Consider the following 17747-nt stretch of genomic DNA (forward strand, 5'->3'; position numbering starts at 1 on the left):
TCTAGAAATCTGCCTGAATGTAATATTAAATCAAGTCAAAATAGGAAGAGAGCCAATTATTTCTTATATCATAAAATGTCTGCTTTTATCCTATTAATAAATTTCACAAATTAAGTTTTAAACAGTAATCTTTTTATATCTCATCTTGATGAAAATGAATTTCTAAAGAAATGTTCTTCCAGTCTGCAAAAACTAAACAAATCTCCAAAATAAATAGTAACCACAATAACAAAACCCACCTTTAAATACTGCTTTTTTTGCTTCCAACATTTCTCTGGGTTTTTAAATTATAATCACATGCAAAGTTCACACCACACTAGTGCTTTATGCCAGAATAGAAACAAATATCCTTTACAATTATGCTTGTTGTGCAGAAGCAAAAGAAAAGCAGCCAATACGTAGAGGAGATGACAGATTAAGAAATATTTACCACGAACTTAGTGGGCTTCCCTGGTAACTCAGATGGTAAAGAATCTGCCTGCAGTGCAGAAGACCCAGGTTCAGTCCCTGTGTTGGGAAGATCCCCTGGAGAAGGGAATGGCAACCCACTCCAGTATTCTTGCCTGGAGAATTCCACGGACAGAAGAGCCTGGTGGGCTACAGTCCATGGGATTGTATCGAGTTCATGGGATCGCAAAGAGTTGGATACAACTGAGCGATTAACACATACCACAAAATTAATGGAAAGGCAAACAATTACAGTGATTTCACTTTAGTTTTCTAACCTCTTATCTATCAATAAGCTAAAAGAAAGATACACTGAAAATTTAAAGGAAAGCTCTTTAAAGATACTCTGTATAAAAATCTAAATGCTTCATGAGCATCTGTGTCTTCAGAAAAAGTTAGTAAGAGAAATAAAATCAGGATTCTTTGTCTTGCTGGGAGACCAGCAGCTATCTTCCAGATTTTAGGTAGGATCTCATTAGCTTAATTCCAATCCAATTTATAACAAGTTGAGTTTTTGTTTTCTGTTTTCTTGTTTATTTTATTTTTACATAGCATCGAGCACACAACTCAAAGTAACAGTGGAATCTTCCTTTTAAGACTTGTATGTTGGGCTGACCCACGGGAAATCACAGATATTAGATTGCTTTTGCCTACAAATGGCAATATCATATGATTCAATCTAACATTATCCCTTATGCAGATAACAAGTGCACTCTTCAGTCTTATTTATACTGTTTTGTAACACAATTGCGAACACCACTACATGTTTATTGTAAAAATTATCTTGCCTATAGAGAACAAGACTTGTGATGGCCAAGGCAAGGAGATGGATTGGGAGGTTGGGGTTAGCAGATGCAAACTATTGTGTATAGGGTGGATAAAATAAAAAGATAAAAACACAGGTTTCTGTGTAAAACAAAAAACTATCCTCCTTGTGATAAACCATGATGGAAAAGAATATTTTTAAAATGTATATATGTGTATAACTGAATCACTTTGCTGTACAGCAGAAATTAACACAACATCATAAATCAACTACACTTCAATTTGGAAAAAAAAAAAAAGAATTGTCTTCTTGAGGTCCTACCTACTCTGTATTCCTCAGTCAGCTGCTTAGCCGTGTCTGACTCTTTATGATCCCATGGACTGTAGCCCACTGGGCTCCTCTGTCCATGGGATTCTCCAGGCAAGAATACTGGAGTGGGTAGCCATTGTCTTCTCCAGGGCATCTTCCTGATCCAGGGATCAAACCCAGGTCTACAACACAGGCAGATTCTTTACCCATCTGAGCCACCAGGGAAGCCCTGGCATTCCTGAGTTATAATGTAGACACTTGACTTTGATGGTTCTGCAACACCATCCGGGGACAGCCAGCCTGCTATCACTTGCTAGCTGGCATTTATGTGCACCTCCATAGCATACTATCGAGAACACCAGGATTCCTCAGGTCATGAGGCTTTGCAAAGTTTGAAGGGTACTGGCAAGGAGAGTGAGTCTCAAAGTTCAGACCAAAGACTTTTGATGATCTCTTGTATCTTCTGCTGCTGCTACTGCTGCTAAGTCGCTTCAGTCATGTCCGACTCTGTGTAACCCCAGAGACGGCAGCCCACCAGGCTCCCCCATCCCTGGGATTTTCCAGGCAAGAACACTGGAGTGGGTTGCCATTTCCTTCTCCAATGCATGAAAGTGAAAAGTGAAAGTGAAGTTGCTTAGTAGTGTCCAACTCCTAGCGACCCCATGGACTGCAGCCTACTAGGCTCTTCTGTCCATGGGATTTTCCAGGCAAGAGTACTGGAGTGGGTTGCCATTGCCTTCTCCACTTGTATCTTCTAGGACAGAAATATCCAATTTTAGTCTACCAACTACCTCACAAGAAGGCAGCACATCTCAAAAGCCACCTATCTTTTGCTCTTCTTACTACTGGGGCAAAAACTCAACTCATCAGAATTTATAAATTTCAACAGTAGGCCTTTTGAGTAATTCATTGAACATAAATGTATTGAGTACCTACCATAAGCTAAGCACTGTGGCAAGAATTTGATGTCTAGTTAATTTTTAATCTCGTAAATAACTTAATGCAGGAATGCTCACAGGTTTATTTTATAAACATAAACATTGTAAGAGATAAGACCACAAACCTGATTGAGGTCCTAAGTGCATGTGTGCTAAGTCACTTCAGTCGTGTCCCACTCTTTGTGATCCTATAGACCCTATAGAGCCCATTCAAGCTCCTCTGTCCATGGAATTCTCCAGGCAAGAGTACTGGAGTGGGCTGTCATTTCCTCCTCCGGGGGAATCTTCCCAACCCAGGGACTGAACCCACATCTCTTATGTGTCCTGCACTGACAGGTGGGTTCTTTACCACTAGCACTACCTGGAAACTTACCAACAATTCTTGGGATTCTCTTTGACAACCAGCCCCTAGGTTGACCCTCCAGCTGATTTCCTGTCTCTGGAACTTCTTATGACTGATCTGGGAGTCTTTCTGCATGGAATTCACCCTTAAAAGACCCTTTAATAAGCAGACTTCTTTCTGACACAGGATAGACTCAGGATAGACTAGTTCTCTGCAGAATTCCTCTACAATAAATACAATTCTTGAGATCTACTGGAAAGTTTATAATGTTGTAATGTCAAGGGTTTTTCTTGCCTTTTTTTTTTTTTGGCCACATATGAATAATTTACCCCAAATATTTAACTATACTGATACTGTTTCAGTAGTGTTGCCAAAGACCATGCCATTCCTCCCATTTGTTTTTAGGACTAGTTTTGCTCTAATAGAATTGATGGCAGAAATGATCTGCCTTGCAAAGATTAAGCACACTCAAATTGAAAGGCTAAAACTCAATTTTTTAAGACTTCAGATACACTGATAAATTGTATGTATGCAAATACACCTTAATTTTTGGATTATCCATCAAGAGAGATGAACAAAGGAAAAGGACTACTTTTCTTACAGCTTCTAAGGAGAAGAGAAGTAAGTTTAGCACCTCTGAAAGGCAATTAGCAAAAAAGGAAATCTGTTCTCTAAGAGCATGTGAAATGTCACATGGACTACCTTAACAGGAGATGAGACAGCATGGATTCTCCTGCCCTCAGGGTCCTCAAACTACTTTTCTGGAAACTGGTACTGCTCCCCCTGGTGGCAATTTAGACACATTGTAAGTTGACTTTTCATATAAGGTTTTTTTCTAAACTGTTAGGCTACTTAGTCAATTTTATAATTTTTTCTCCCACATACTTTTTAAGGAAAATGGATCATGCCAAACAATTAAATACCACTTAAATGCCAAAGGAAACTTACTGTGGTAGAATCAAAAGAAAGGATGTCCACAACAGGGGGAGTGGAGGTCTGCAAATCGATTACATCAAGCTTTGGATTAATCTGCATATGTACATTAAAAAGGCTAATATTAGATTTTTATACCATAAGAAATTGGATGTCATTTGTAACAATCTAGAGGGTATTTCCTAATATATTCTAAAATATATTTGTATATTAGCATGGATAGAAAATTTTTAAATATTAGCCTATCAAATCTATCAGTATATAAGAAAAGATCATTGTGACCAAGTTGAATTTATCCCAGGAATAAAAAGTTGCTTTTACATTTGAAAATCAATGGGATTCACCTAGGAAGGGCTATTAAAAATAAAATAAATGACCCACCTTAAAAGATGCAGAAAAAAATCCTAGCCAGTTCAGTAAGACAAGAAAAGGAAATAAAAGCATTAAGATGTAGGAATTGGAACAGAAGAAATAAAATTCATTATTCATATATAATTATCTACAAAGAAATCACAAAAGAATCTACCACTAAATCATTAAAACTAACAAGAGTTTACTAGATCCAAAATTGATATATAAAATCAATTACATGTCTGCACTTTAGTACACAGAAAATGCAAATTTTTAAAAATCATAATTTATAACATTATAAAAAGTTAAAAATACATCAGAGAAAAACCAAGATGCATAAGACCTTTATGGAAAAATAAAATTCATGTAAAGATATTAGAGAAGATTATTGAAAGTTATACCATAAACAGCTCAGAAGCAAAGCCCTGTATAAATGGAAAACAAATACAAAATAAGAATGGTGCCACAAATTGGTAGAGGAAGGATGACTTGTACCTGAGAAGCAGGCTCACTAAATAGATCCCTAACACTACATAAAAGATGGACAGCAGATAATTTATAAACCTAAATGGCATGTTAAAACTACAAAGTTAATAGGAGTAAATGTGTAAAAATATCTTTCTGACATGGGGTAGAGAAGGATATCTTAAGCTAAAGCTGCAGAAGTAAAGCCATAAGGCCGAAAAAATTAAAAACAGGTCCATCCTGTTTACACCAATATTAAGCATTTCTGTTTCACAATGGATACCATAAAGTTAACAATCAGATAATGAACAGGAGGAGATGGTATGTTTGGAACTGGAAAAGGACAAATATCTAAAATATATAGGAAAAAACCCCGAAAATAAAAATAAAATATATACGAAAAACCTACAAATCAATGTGAAAAGAACAGAAGTCCTAAGAAAACATCACAGGAAGCCTAACAGTTATCTAGACTATGAAGAGATTTTCAGAAACATTAGTAGTAATTAGAAAAGGGAAGAGTAAAGCAAAATCCCACTTGTTGCCTATCAGATTACAAAAGCTAGAAAGCTCAGTGATGTGCTGACCCTGTTTATAGAGCATTTTTTGTGATGGCAAAAACAAGAACCACCATCTTGGAGAAACTAACACTACATTGTAAATCAATTGTCAATACAATAAATAAATTCAAGAAACAAACCACAATCAGAAATCCCCCAGTGTTTATCAACAGTAGAACAGATACATAATCATGGGAATTACTGTCTTAAATTCATTGGAATCTTATATAGCAGTGAAAATGAATGAAATACAACTATGCATAACAACATGTGGAAGCATGAATTCAGAATCCATACAAACAAATCTCAGGATCTTAATGTTAAAAAAAAAAGCAGGTTATATAAAAATATACACAGTATGATTCCATTATATAAAGTTTAGAACTATCCAAAATGAAATAATATCTAATCATTGATTCAAACATATATAGTAAAATTTAAAAGAAAAGCAAGGGAATAATAGAGTGGTGACTACTTTGGAGGAAGATTATTTCAGAATTTGGAAAAAAAAAAAGGAAAGAAACCACAAGGTCACTATTTACACTGAACATTATGAATATAAAGAAGTAAACAAAGGGCAACAAAGATAGCAGAAGTGAAGTGAAGTGAAAGGCACTCAGTCGTGTCTGACTCTTTGCAACCCCATGGACTACACAGTCCATGGACTTCTCCAGGCCAGATTCTTTACCAGCTGAGCTACAAGGGAAGCCCCCTAAAGACAGCAGAGCTTGGTATCAAAAGCTACCAACAGTGAGTGTACTGGCGAACCTCAGGAAGGGACTGTTGACTGAGAAAGGCTTCCCATGGAGCAGAGAGAGCTTAAGATGACTTCCTTAGAGAAGTTACGAAAACAAAAGCAGAGAGGGAGGGCCGGAGATGAGGTTATGAGCCTCCCCGAGCATAGAGGCAGAATGCTGACACAAACTGTTGCACAAGGTGGCCACCAGAGAGGGTGGCAAGGGTCAGATTGTGTGGGGTGAAGGCTTCTGGGGAGGCACAGAAGAACTGGAGGCTAAAATGCACGTTAGAAAGATTATGCTGGCGGGAACACGTACAGTATACAGAATAAAGTAGGGATATAACAGTGAGAACACTGCAGCAGTCAGGGGCTGTGGGAATAGGGGCTGAACCCGTGGTTAAGAGGACTGGAATGATTTCAAAAGCAGTATCATGTCTGATCAGTACAGCTGAAGCTTTGGAAACACTGTGAAGTGTTTACATTTATCCAGCCACTTGTGTTACAGGCAGAGGGGTACACACCCAACAATCCCTATACTGCAATAAAGAAGGAATCAGAACCATACAAGACCATCTATTTCCCTAGGTTTTTTCTGGCCATTGCACAGACCAGAACGCACAGCCTCCTTCCCGTCAGCTCTGGGTCCAGAGTTGAGGCAAAGATAAGAAACCTGAGGCCGACCTGCTTTCCTTTCAACAGTGAGCTAGCTGTCCAGAAAGTGCCTGCAGACACCTTATTTTCTTTTATCTACTGCCACCTAGTGTAGATATGAAATTGTTTACCAATGAAAAATTCAATCTGCTTTTGCCATCTGAAACAAGAACTGCTCCAAAAGATGAAATCATATGGAAACGATCAGCATCTCTCATAGAGAAATCCTTGAGCTTCTACGAGCTGGGAAATTCTTGCTACAACAATATTTTACTGTATTGTGCTACAAGTTGCTGCCACATTCATTAAGTGAAGCAGGAAAGTCTCACTAAGTAAAAGTTTATAGTCTTCTCCACAAAGAAAATATGCTGAGACAGTGACACTTACAGTTAAGTTCTTTGCAAGCTAATCTCCGTGAATATTAACAGCACCTTCTAGCTCTCCATTTTTATTAAAGGAAATAACGCTTCAATAACTACAGTTGCCTTGAAATGGGAATCAGCTGCCTCATGAGAGGCTGAGTTTTCCATCATCGAACAAGGGATTCATGCATGATGGAGGATTAATACAGGTGCCCTCACAGATTCCATCCCATGCCGAGGTTCTGGACAGCGAGGCGTTCATGAGCTAAAAAATTCTGAAGAGCAAGAAACATGTCCATCCTGTCCACTGTTGCATAATCTAAAGCTACTATGAGGTCCAGTATTTGTTAACAGGATGAAATTAAATCTCGATTCTACTGAAGCACTGTATGAAAATAGTTATAGGTACAGAATGGAACCAGAGTGACTGGTTGCAATTCTCATGTTGCTGCTTGCTAGCTCTAAGGTTTAACTTACATGGACCTCAATTTCTCATGGAATACAAATGGTGCTTCCTTTATAGTTTTTAGGAAGACTGAATGACAGTTTATGTAAGGCAATTAGAATAATGTTGCATGTGTTAGATATTATTATTATTGATAATCTCTAAAGAACATTTTCAGAGGTACAAAACAATACATATACCACACCTAGAACTGAAATACAAAATTGGTAGAGGAGGTCAGTTTTATTAACCATTAATTAATGACACAATGTTTCAACCTTAATAGAAGGTTGAAATAAAAACTCAATCTCAGACTCCAAGTCATAAATTGATCACTTGTAGTTTTCAACTATGAATCGCGGCCAGACTACCACATAATATCTTTATATAAATATTTGGTTGAAGTTAAAGGAAGTTTTCCTTCCTGCTCAATATCATATAGAATTTGCTATGCAATGTGGTGATTAAGGTAACTTCAAATGGCCATAATGAAATCAGAAACCAAAAAAACAATTATTGACAAAATCTTTTTAATTAACTTCAAGGCTATGGTTTTTCCTGTGGTCATGTATGGATGTGAGAGTTGGACTGTGAAGAAGGCTGAGTGCCGAAGAATTGATGCTTTTGAACTGTGGTGTTGGAGAAGACTCTTGAGAGTCCCTTGGACTGCAAGGAGATCCAACCAGTCCATTCTGAAGGAGATCAGCCCTGGGATTTCTTTGGAAGGAATGATGCTAAAGCTGAAACTCCAGGACTTTGGCCACCTCATGCGAAGAGTTGACTCATTGGAAAAGACTCTGATGCTGGGAGGGATTGGAGGCACGAGGAGAAGGGGACGACCGAGGATGAGATGGCTGAATGGCATCATGGACTCGATGGACATGATTCTGAGTGAACTCCGGGAGATGGTGATGAACAGGGAGGCCTGGCGTGCTGCGGTTCATGGGGTCGCAAAGAGTCAGACAGGACTAAGCGACTGAACTGAACTGAACCCCTTCTTACTGGACATCGATTCGAGCAAACTCTGGGAGACAGTAGAGAACAGAAGAGCCTGGCGTGCTGCAGTCCATAGGTAGGGCTGCAAAGAGTTGGATGTGACTTAGAGAGTGAATACCACCACTGCCAACCCTTCTTACAATAATATCCCGCAACGCTCTTAGAATAGCTGTTTTGAAGCCTGTCTCCAAGATCTACCACCATCCTTTAGAATGGCTCTATGTCTTCCCATCAAAATGTGCAAAAAGGTGGGGAAGAAAAGTGTCAGGCACACACTTTAAGTTAGTTCCTCCTTCGAGAAGGAAAGTTTGGTTTTGTCTGGGGGTTTGGACTATGTAACCCAGCTCATGACAGTCTGAAAAAGACAAAGTCAGCGTGAATTAGTGATGTGCCATTGCACAATGTGGACAGGGTTGTATTAGAAAAGAAAGAAGTTGTCTTATGTTTTAATTAAGACAGTGTGCCCAGGCCAGGAGCATTAACAAAGGCTCTGCAGTTAGATGAGCAGAAAGGACAGAGGAGGGGTCTGACACAGTGAAGAAGATTTTATGCTTTCTGCCTTCTTTCATGTGACCTACATCTCTCATTTACTCTAAAAGCAATCTGCCCATCGCCCCCTCTAACAGTGTTGCTGCTAAGTCGCTTCAGTCGTGTCCGACTCTGTGCGACCCCATAGACGGCAGCCTACCAGGCTCCCCCGTCCCTGGGATTCTCCAGGCAAGAACACTGGAGTGGGTTGCCATTTCCTTCTCCAATGCGTGAAAGTAAAGTCGCTCAGTCGTGTCCGACTCTTTGCGACCCTATGGACTGCAGCCCACCAGACTCTTCCGCCCATGGGATTTTCCAGGCAAGAGTACTGGAGTGGGGTGCCATTGCCTTCTCTGCTCTAACTGTGTAGGAATTAGTAATTTTTATGTGCAGTCAGCTGGTACCCAAGGTCTAAGACTCCATAAGATTCCACACCTTCAAACAAGTGGTGCCTTTGAAAAGACTGGCAAATGGATGACTTTTGTAAAATATCAAATAATTTCACTCAGAAGATTGAGATTATGTGATTCAAATCAGCCTAATAGAAAACACAATAAAATGCAAATCACAGGAATACAGTGTTGCTTCAAACTCAGAAATGAAACCCTTCTGGTTACTAAAAATAGAGGAAGCTGGGGAAATTAGATCATCTAGATGCTATTTATTTCACATTTTCTAATAATATATTTTTCTTCTTTTAATTAGGAATTTTGACCTCAAAAAAAGGGGGTTGCTAGTTTTCAATTATTTCCAAAGGCACGTATTACTTTGCCTAAAGCTTTGAAAAAAAAGTTTAATCCATCAAATTTAGTATTTCAAAGTAAAATTTGCTTATCTTAAATAATACACAGTACAACTTCTATTCTGATTCACACTATTCTAAGTGACATTTAAAAAGTAACAGCCTTTTAGCTCTGTGAAAGATTCATAGACATTAGTTTGAAGCCTTTAAAAAATAATTTGATATTTAACAATTATTTATTCATAATGTTAAAGATGTTCTCTGTCCAGAAAACTTTATACCCTTGCTTTACTCTAAGAGATTTTATGGGAAAAAAATGAACCGTACATTGTTCTTATGCAGAATCCTATATCACAAAGTCTCTGGCATTTTATGTCATGAAATCTGAATTTTGACAAATGTAAGCCATACTGTATACTTAGTTTTAAGCAGGTAATAAATGCAAAGTCCTCAGGTAGTAACTGATAGGTAGTAAATGTTCAATACTCACTATTACTGGGCATCTATTAAGAATGAAGCCTTTTGCTAAATATAAAAAATAAAAACAAACTGGAGTTATAAGAATATCTTTTTGTACAATCTATATACTCTCTCAGGACATGGCTCTTGTCACTGTCCTATATACAAGCCATACTTAAGAGTGTTAAATCATAATTACTTGTTACACTTAGGGAAACAGAACATTAGTTCCCCCAATCATCTTCCATAACTAAGAAAAGGAAAAGAAATGGATAACGACTCTATGAATTGGTCTCTGATCTGCTAGTATTAGAAACTGAATTATGTATCCAGACATTCACTTTCTCTGAAGTGCCATTTTCAAAAATTTTCTTGGTAAATAAATGATAGATGACAATTGCTACTGAAACTTTATTTCAATCCCCATTTAGTAAATATGTATGACTGCTTACAGGCTTCCCAGGTGGCTTAGTGGTAAAGCATCCACCTGCCAAGCAAGAGACATGGGTTTGATCCCTGGGTTGGGAAGACTCCCTGGAGAAGGAAATGGCAACCCACTCCAGTATTCTTGCCTGGGAAATCCCATGGACAGGAGAGCCTGGCGGGCTACAGATCACAGGGTCACAGAAGAGTTGGACATGACTTTGCGACTAAACAAGAGCAACAAGTATTTACAGAAAATTTAAACTGTACGCGAAGGCTGACTTTCTCAAGGCAACAAACATAATCATTCAGTCCCAGTGTTCAAGATTCTACACCAAGTAACTGAGCTGTAACTCCAAGACGAAAAGCCAGCTTTTAATAGATTTTTAAGTGTCTATGTGAAAAATATGGGTATAGAATGGTTCTGCATGGCCTGGGTCATCCTGACCTAGCCATACAAAGCAGCCCAGCTAGTTTTACTGCTTTCTGGCTGGACTGCCAGAGCAGAGCTACTGAGAGAACTTGTTGACATCTTAAAGAAAGTCGAGCACTCTTAAGCGGGCTACGGGCTGAGAGTAAGTCACAGAGAAAATGACTTGAGTCCCTAGAGCCGAGGCAGTGTGATATCATGGAAGTATCACTAGATTAAGAGTAAGGAGACCTGGGCTCAGCCTGCAGCTCTGTCACCTGTAGCTCTGGAAAGGCAGGTGGCTGAATGGACAAGAGGACAGCAGCAATGCTGCTGATGAGGCCCAGCCAAGCTACAGAAATACTAGAATGAAAAACACCAAGAGTCCATAAGATCAGCATGGGTAAAACAAGGAAACTCAAGTGAGAATATGTTTCACATATACTTGATGTGAATGCATTTGATCACAGGGGATCAACAAATGCATCCATAATTGTAGAAACTGAAGCAAAATGTGATAAACCAGAAATGACAATATATTCTTTCTATCAAAGAAATAAAAGCGGGAGAACCAAGATGGTGGAAAAGTAGATGGACGTGGAGTGCATCTCTCTCCACAGATGCATCAGGAGTACATCTAGAAACACAACACTTCTCACAGAACACTGGCTGAATACTAGCAGGAGTCCTTGGCCACAGGAAAGGACCATACAGATCTGTGCATGACTGGGTAGGATGAAAGAAAGGAGGAGGAGGAGGAGAGCACACAGGGCCAGGCCTGCATCTGGGGGTGGGGGAGCTGAAGCAGGGGAGAGGCTCCTGCTATTGGTTCTGGGTTTTTAGGGTTTATTTTCCTTCCTTTTTCTCTGATGTTGTGGTTGTTGTTTTCATTATTATTATTTATATTCAGGCTTTTGGGACTTTTTTTTAATCATACTTTTTACTTCTTTTGTATATTTCTACTTCTACTTTGGCTTTCTGCTACACTGTCTTTTTAAATTTTGTGTTGTTTTCTGTTTTCTTTTTGGGGTTTCTTTGGCTCTTTCTGTTGATGTTGTGTTAATATATACAGATATTTTTTATATATACTTCTATTTCACATTAGCTTTTCTGAATTGTTTTTTTCTTTTACCATTTTGGTCTTTTTTTCCCTTTGCTTTGCTCCTCAGCTGGCACTCTGCTTTGGTTCTGCTTTCTGTTTTGTGCTTTAGTCTTGTCTCTAATTGGTGGGTTTCACTTTTGCTTTCTTCTGTTCGTCAGGTTGCTCTCTTGTAATCTGCTTTCTGTTTTAGTTTTCATGTGTGTGTGTATGTGTTCTTTTGTTTTTGTCTCTGCTTATCTAATTTTGCTTTTACCTTTTGTCTGGAGTTCATTTTTTTTTTAATTTTTAAATCCCCTTTATTGCCATGACAAATGGCTTACGGGGTCTTGGTTCACTAACCAGAAGTTGGGCCTTAGCCTCTGGGTGGAAGTGTTGAATCCAGGACACGGGACCATAAGAGTACTCCTGACTCCAAGCAGTATTATCAGTGAGAACTCCCACAAAAGCCTCCATCCAAATTCAAGACCCAGCACCACTCAACTGTCGGCAGCACCCAGTGCTGGGTGCCTCACCCAAAGAATAAGCAAGACAGGAACACAATCCCAACCAGCAGCAGGCAGGCTGCCCACAGATACCCCAAAACATACCACCTTACACAGCCGTGCCCATCAACAGGCAAAAACTCACTTCCACTGACCAGACTGCAGGCACAAGCCCCTCCCAACGCAAAGCTTACACAAGCCACTGGACCAACCTCACCCACCAGGGGCAGAGACTGGAAGCAAGAGCTATGACCCTATAGCCTGAGGATAGGAGACCTCCAACACAATGACACAGAATGAAAAGACAGAGAAATACTGCACAGTCGAAGGAACAAGGTAAAAACCCACAAGACCTACAGACAATGGAGCTGCCAAAACAGAGAGGAAATAAGCAAACTACCTGAAAAAGAATTCAGAATAATGATAGTAAACATGATCCAAAAATACCAAAAGCAGAATGGAGAAAATGCAAGATTCTCTTAACACATTTAGCAAGGACCTAGAAGAAATAAAAAATAAATAGTGATGAACAACACAATTACTGAAATTAAAAATACTGTCTAGTTAAGTCGCTTCAGTCATGTCTGACTCTTTGTAACTCTATGGATTATAGCCCACCAGGCTCCTCTGTCAATGGGATTTTTCAGGCAAGAATCCTGGAGTGGGTTGCCATGCCCTCTTCCAGGGGATCTTCCCAATCCAGGGATTGAACTCACATCTCTTTTGTCTCCTGCATTGGCAAGCAGGTTCTTCACCACTAATGCCACCTGGGAAGCCCAAAAATACTCTAGAGGAAATTATTAATAGAATAACTGAGGCAGAAGAACAGATAAGTAAGTGAGCTGGAAGATAAAATGGTAGAAGTAACTACTGAAGAGCAGAATAAAGAAAAAAGAATGAAAAGAATTGAGAATAGTCTCAAGAGACCTCTAGGACAATATTAAACTCACCAACATTTGAATTATAGGGGGCCTAGTTGAAGAAAAGAAAAAGGGTCTGAGAAAATTTTTGAAGCGATTATAAGTGAAAATTTCCCTGAGAGGAAAAGAAATAATCAAGTCCAAGAAATGCAGAATCCCATACAGGATAAACCCAAGGAGAAATGTGACAAGACATATTCATCAAACTAACAAAAATTAACCACAAAGAAAAATGTTAAAAGTAGCAAGCAAAAAGCAACAAATAATATACAAGGGAATCCCCATAAAGTTATTAGCAGGTGATCTTTCAGTAGAAACTCTGCAGGCCAGAAAGGAGTGGCAGGATACTTTAAGTGATAAAAGGAGAAAAGCCCTACACCCAAGATTACTCTTCCTAGCAAGGATCACATTCAGATTCAATGGAAAATCAAATCTTTACAGGTAAGCAAACTTAACAGGAACCAGAGATCAAATTGCCAAATTCTGCTGGGTCATCAAAAAAGCAAGAGAGTTCCAGAAAAACATCTATTTCTGCTTTATTGACTATGCCAAAGCCTTTCATTGTGTGGATCACAAGAAACTGTGGAAAATTCTGAAAGAGATGGGAATACCAGACCACCTGACCTGCCTCTTGAGAAATCTGTATGCAGGTCAGGAAGCAGCAGTTAGAACTCGACATGGAACAACCGACTGGTTCCAAATAGGAAAAGGAGTACGTCAAGGCTGTATACTGTCACCCTGCTTATTTAACTTCTATGCAGAGTACTCATGAGAAACGCTGGGCTGGAAGAAGCACAAGATGGAATCAAGATTGCTGGGAGAAATCTCAATAACCTCAGATATGCAGATGACACCACCCTTATTGGCAGAAAGTGAAGAGGAACTAAACAGCCTCTTGATGAAAGTGAAAGTGAAGAGTGAAAAAGTTGGCTCAAAGCTCAACATTCAGAAACCTAAGATCATGGCATCTGGTCCCATCGCATCATGGGAAATAGTTGGGGAAACAGTGGAAACAGTGTCAGACTTTATTTTTGGGGGGCTCCAAAATCACTGCAGCTGGTGACTGCAGCCATGAAATTAAAAGACACTTGGTCCTTGGAAGAAAAGTTATGGCCAACCTAGAGATCATATTCAAAAGCAGAGACATTACTTTGCCGACTAAGGTCCATCTAGTCAAGGCTATGGTTTTTCCTGTGGTCATGTATGGATGTGAGAGTTGGACTGTGAAGAAGGCTGAGCACCAAAGAATTGATGCTTTTGAACTGTGGTGTTGGAGAAGACTCTTGGGAGTCCTTTGGACTGCAAGGAGACCCAACCAGTCCATTCTGAAGGAGATCAGCCCTGGGATTTCTTTGGAAGGAATGATGCTAAAGCTGAAACTCTAGTACTTCAGCCACCTCATGCGAAGAGTTGACTCATTGGAAAAGACTCTGATGCTGGGAAGGATTGGGGGCAGGAGGAGAAGGGGACGACAGAGGATGAGATGGCTGGATGGCATCACTGACTCGATGGAAGTGAGTCTGAGTGAACTCCCGGAGTTGGTGATGGACAGGGAGGCCTGGCGTGCTGTGATTCATGGGGTTGCAAAGAGTTGGACATGACTGAGCGACTGAACTGAACTGAACTGCAACTTAAAAGAATTCAGCACCACCAAACCAGCTCTACAACAAATGCTAAAGGAACTTCTCTAGACAGGAAACACAAGAGAAAGAAAAGATCTACAAAAACAAACTCCAAACAATGAATGGTAATAGGATCATGGACTTGGTGGCTCAGTGGTAAAGAATTTGTCTGTCAATGCATGAGATGCGAGTTTGATCCCTGGGTTGGGTGATCCGCTGGAGGAGACTATGGCAATCCACTCCAGTATTCTTACCTGGGAAATCCCATGGATGGGAGCCCAGTGGGCTGGAGTCCATGGGGTCACAAATGAATTGGACGTGACTTAGTGACTAAACAACAACAGTAGGATCATACATGTCAATAATTACCTTAAATGTAAATGGATTAAACAATCCAACCAAAAGACACAGATTGGCTGAATGCATACAAAAATAAGACCCCTATACATGCTGTCTACAAGAGACCCACTTCAGACCTAGGGACACATACAGACTGAAAGTGAGGGTCTGGAAAAAGATATGCCATGCAAATGGAAATCAAAATAAAGCGGGTATAGCAATTCTCATATCAGATAAAATAGACTTCAAAATAAAGACCATTACAAGAGACAAGGAAGGACACTACATTATGATCAAGGGATCAATCCAAGAAGGAAATATAACAATTATAAATACATATGCTCCCAACACAGGAGCATCTCAGCACACAAGGCAAATGATAACTATAATAGCGGAAATAGTAGCAGAGTAACAGCGGGAGACTTAAACACCTCACTCACACCAATGGACATATCATCCACAAAGAAAATTAACAAGGAAACAAGTCTTAAATGACACATTGGACCAGACAGACCTAACTGATATCTAGAGGACATTCCATCCCCAAACTGTAGAATACACTTTTTTCAAATGCACATGGAACATTCTCCAGAATAAGTCACATCTTGGGTCACAAATTAAGCCTTGGTAGATTTAAGAAAATTGCACTTTTTTCTGACCACAATGCAGTAAGATTAGATATCCATTACAGGAAAAAAGAACTGTAAAAAACACATGGAGGCTAAACAGTAAGTTTTTAAGTAGCCAATCAGTGAAGAAATCAAAAAGGAAACTAAAAAATACCTAGAAATAAATGACAGTGAAAACACAACAACTCAAAGCCTATGGGATGCAGTAAAAACAGTGCTAAAAAGAGGGAAGTTCATAGCAATCCAAACCTACCTGAAAAATCAAGAAAAAGATCAAATAAACCTAACCTTACACCTAAAGCAACTAGAAAAAGAAGAACAAAAACTCCAAAGTTAGTAGAAGGACAGAAACACAAAGATCAGAGCAGAAACAAATGAAATAGAGAAAAATAAAACAAATGCAAAGATAATAAAACTAAAAGTTTGTCCTTTGAAAAGATAAACTTTACATAAAAAATAAATGGATAAATCTTTAACCAGACTCATCAAGAAAAAAAGATGGCTTAATAAAATTAGAAATGAAAACGGAGGATTTACAACAGACAACCAGAAATACAAAGATCATAACAGACAAGAGACTACTATATGCCAATAAAATGGACAACCTGGAAGAAGCGGACAAATTCTTAGGAAAGTAAAACCTTCCAAGACTCAACCAGGAAGAAGCAGAAAATATGAACAGACCAATCAAAGCATTGAAATCGAAACTGCGATAAAAAAATCTTCCAACAAACAGAAGCCTAGGGCCAAATGTCTTCACAGGCAAGTTCTGTCAAATATTAGAGAAGTGCTAAACCTATCCTTCTCAAACTTTTCCAAAACACTGCAGAGGGAGGAAAACCCCCAAACTCATTCTAAGAAGCCATCATCACCCTGATATCAATACCAAAGATATCACACAAAAAGAAAATTATGGGCCAATATCTCTGATGAACAACTATCCTCAACAAAATACTAGCAAACAGAATCCAATAACATGTTAAAAGGATCACACATCATGATCAAGTGAGGTTTATCCCAGGGATGCAAGGATTCTTTAACATACACAAATCAATCAATGTGATACACCATATTCACAAATTGAAATATAAAAACAATATGATCCTCTCAATAGATGTAGGAAAAGTTCTCAACAAGATTCAATACCCATTTATGATAAAAACTGTCCAGAAAGTAGGCATAGAAGGAACCTACCTCAACATAATAAAGGCCATATATGACAAACCCAGAGCAAACATTCTTAATGGTGAAAAAGTGAAAGCATTTTTTCTAAGATCAAGAACAAGACAAGGATGCCCACTCTTGCCACTATTATTTAGTATTGTTTTAGAAGTCCTAGCCATGGCAATCACAGGAAAAAAAGAAATAAAAGGAATCCAGACTGGAAAAGAAGTAGAACTCCCAGTGTTTGCAAATGACATGATACTATACACAGAACACTCTAAAGATGCCACCAGAAAATTACTAGAGCTAATCAATGAATTTAGTAAAGTCTCAGGATACAAAATTAATACATAGAAAAATCCCTTGCATTCCTATACATGAACAACAAAAAGTCAGAAAGAGAAATTAAGGAAACAATCCTGAGAAGACAACCCTCAGAAAAGGAGAAAATAATTGCAAACAAAGCAACTAACAAAAGATTAATCTCCAAAATAACAGTGATAGCAGCTCAATATCAGAAAAACAACCCAGTCAAAAAAACGGGTGGAACACCTAAACAGACATTTCTCCAAAAAGCCATTTCTCCAAAGATGGCCAGCAAACACATGAAAAGATGCTCAACA

The 17747-nt window shown here is 38.9% G+C and overlaps 1 protein-coding gene across 4 annotated transcripts in view; it reads right to left on the reverse strand.

Moving 5' to 3' along the window:
• The window catches only part of POC1B (POC1 centriolar protein B), a 106540-nt gene that overhangs the window by 33589 nt on the left and 55204 nt on the right, over positions 1–17747 (reverse strand). For 2 of the 4 annotated variants that reach the window (XM_069584164.1, XM_069584166.1), the window contains exon 10: positions 3752–3832. The exons of the other annotated variants lie outside the window; for them this stretch is intronic. In XM_069584164.1, coding sequence (XP_069440265.1) covers positions 3752–3832 — 81 coding nt within the window. The remainder of the gene's footprint in view (positions 1–3751; positions 3833–17747) is intronic. 4 annotated transcript variants of the gene reach the window in all.

This window comes from Ovis canadensis, chromosome 3 (assembly GCF_042477335.2).
Source record: "Ovis canadensis isolate MfBH-ARS-UI-01 breed Bighorn chromosome 3, ARS-UI_OviCan_v2, whole genome shotgun sequence".
Lineage (NCBI taxonomy): Eukaryota > Metazoa > Chordata > Mammalia > Artiodactyla > Bovidae > Ovis > Ovis canadensis.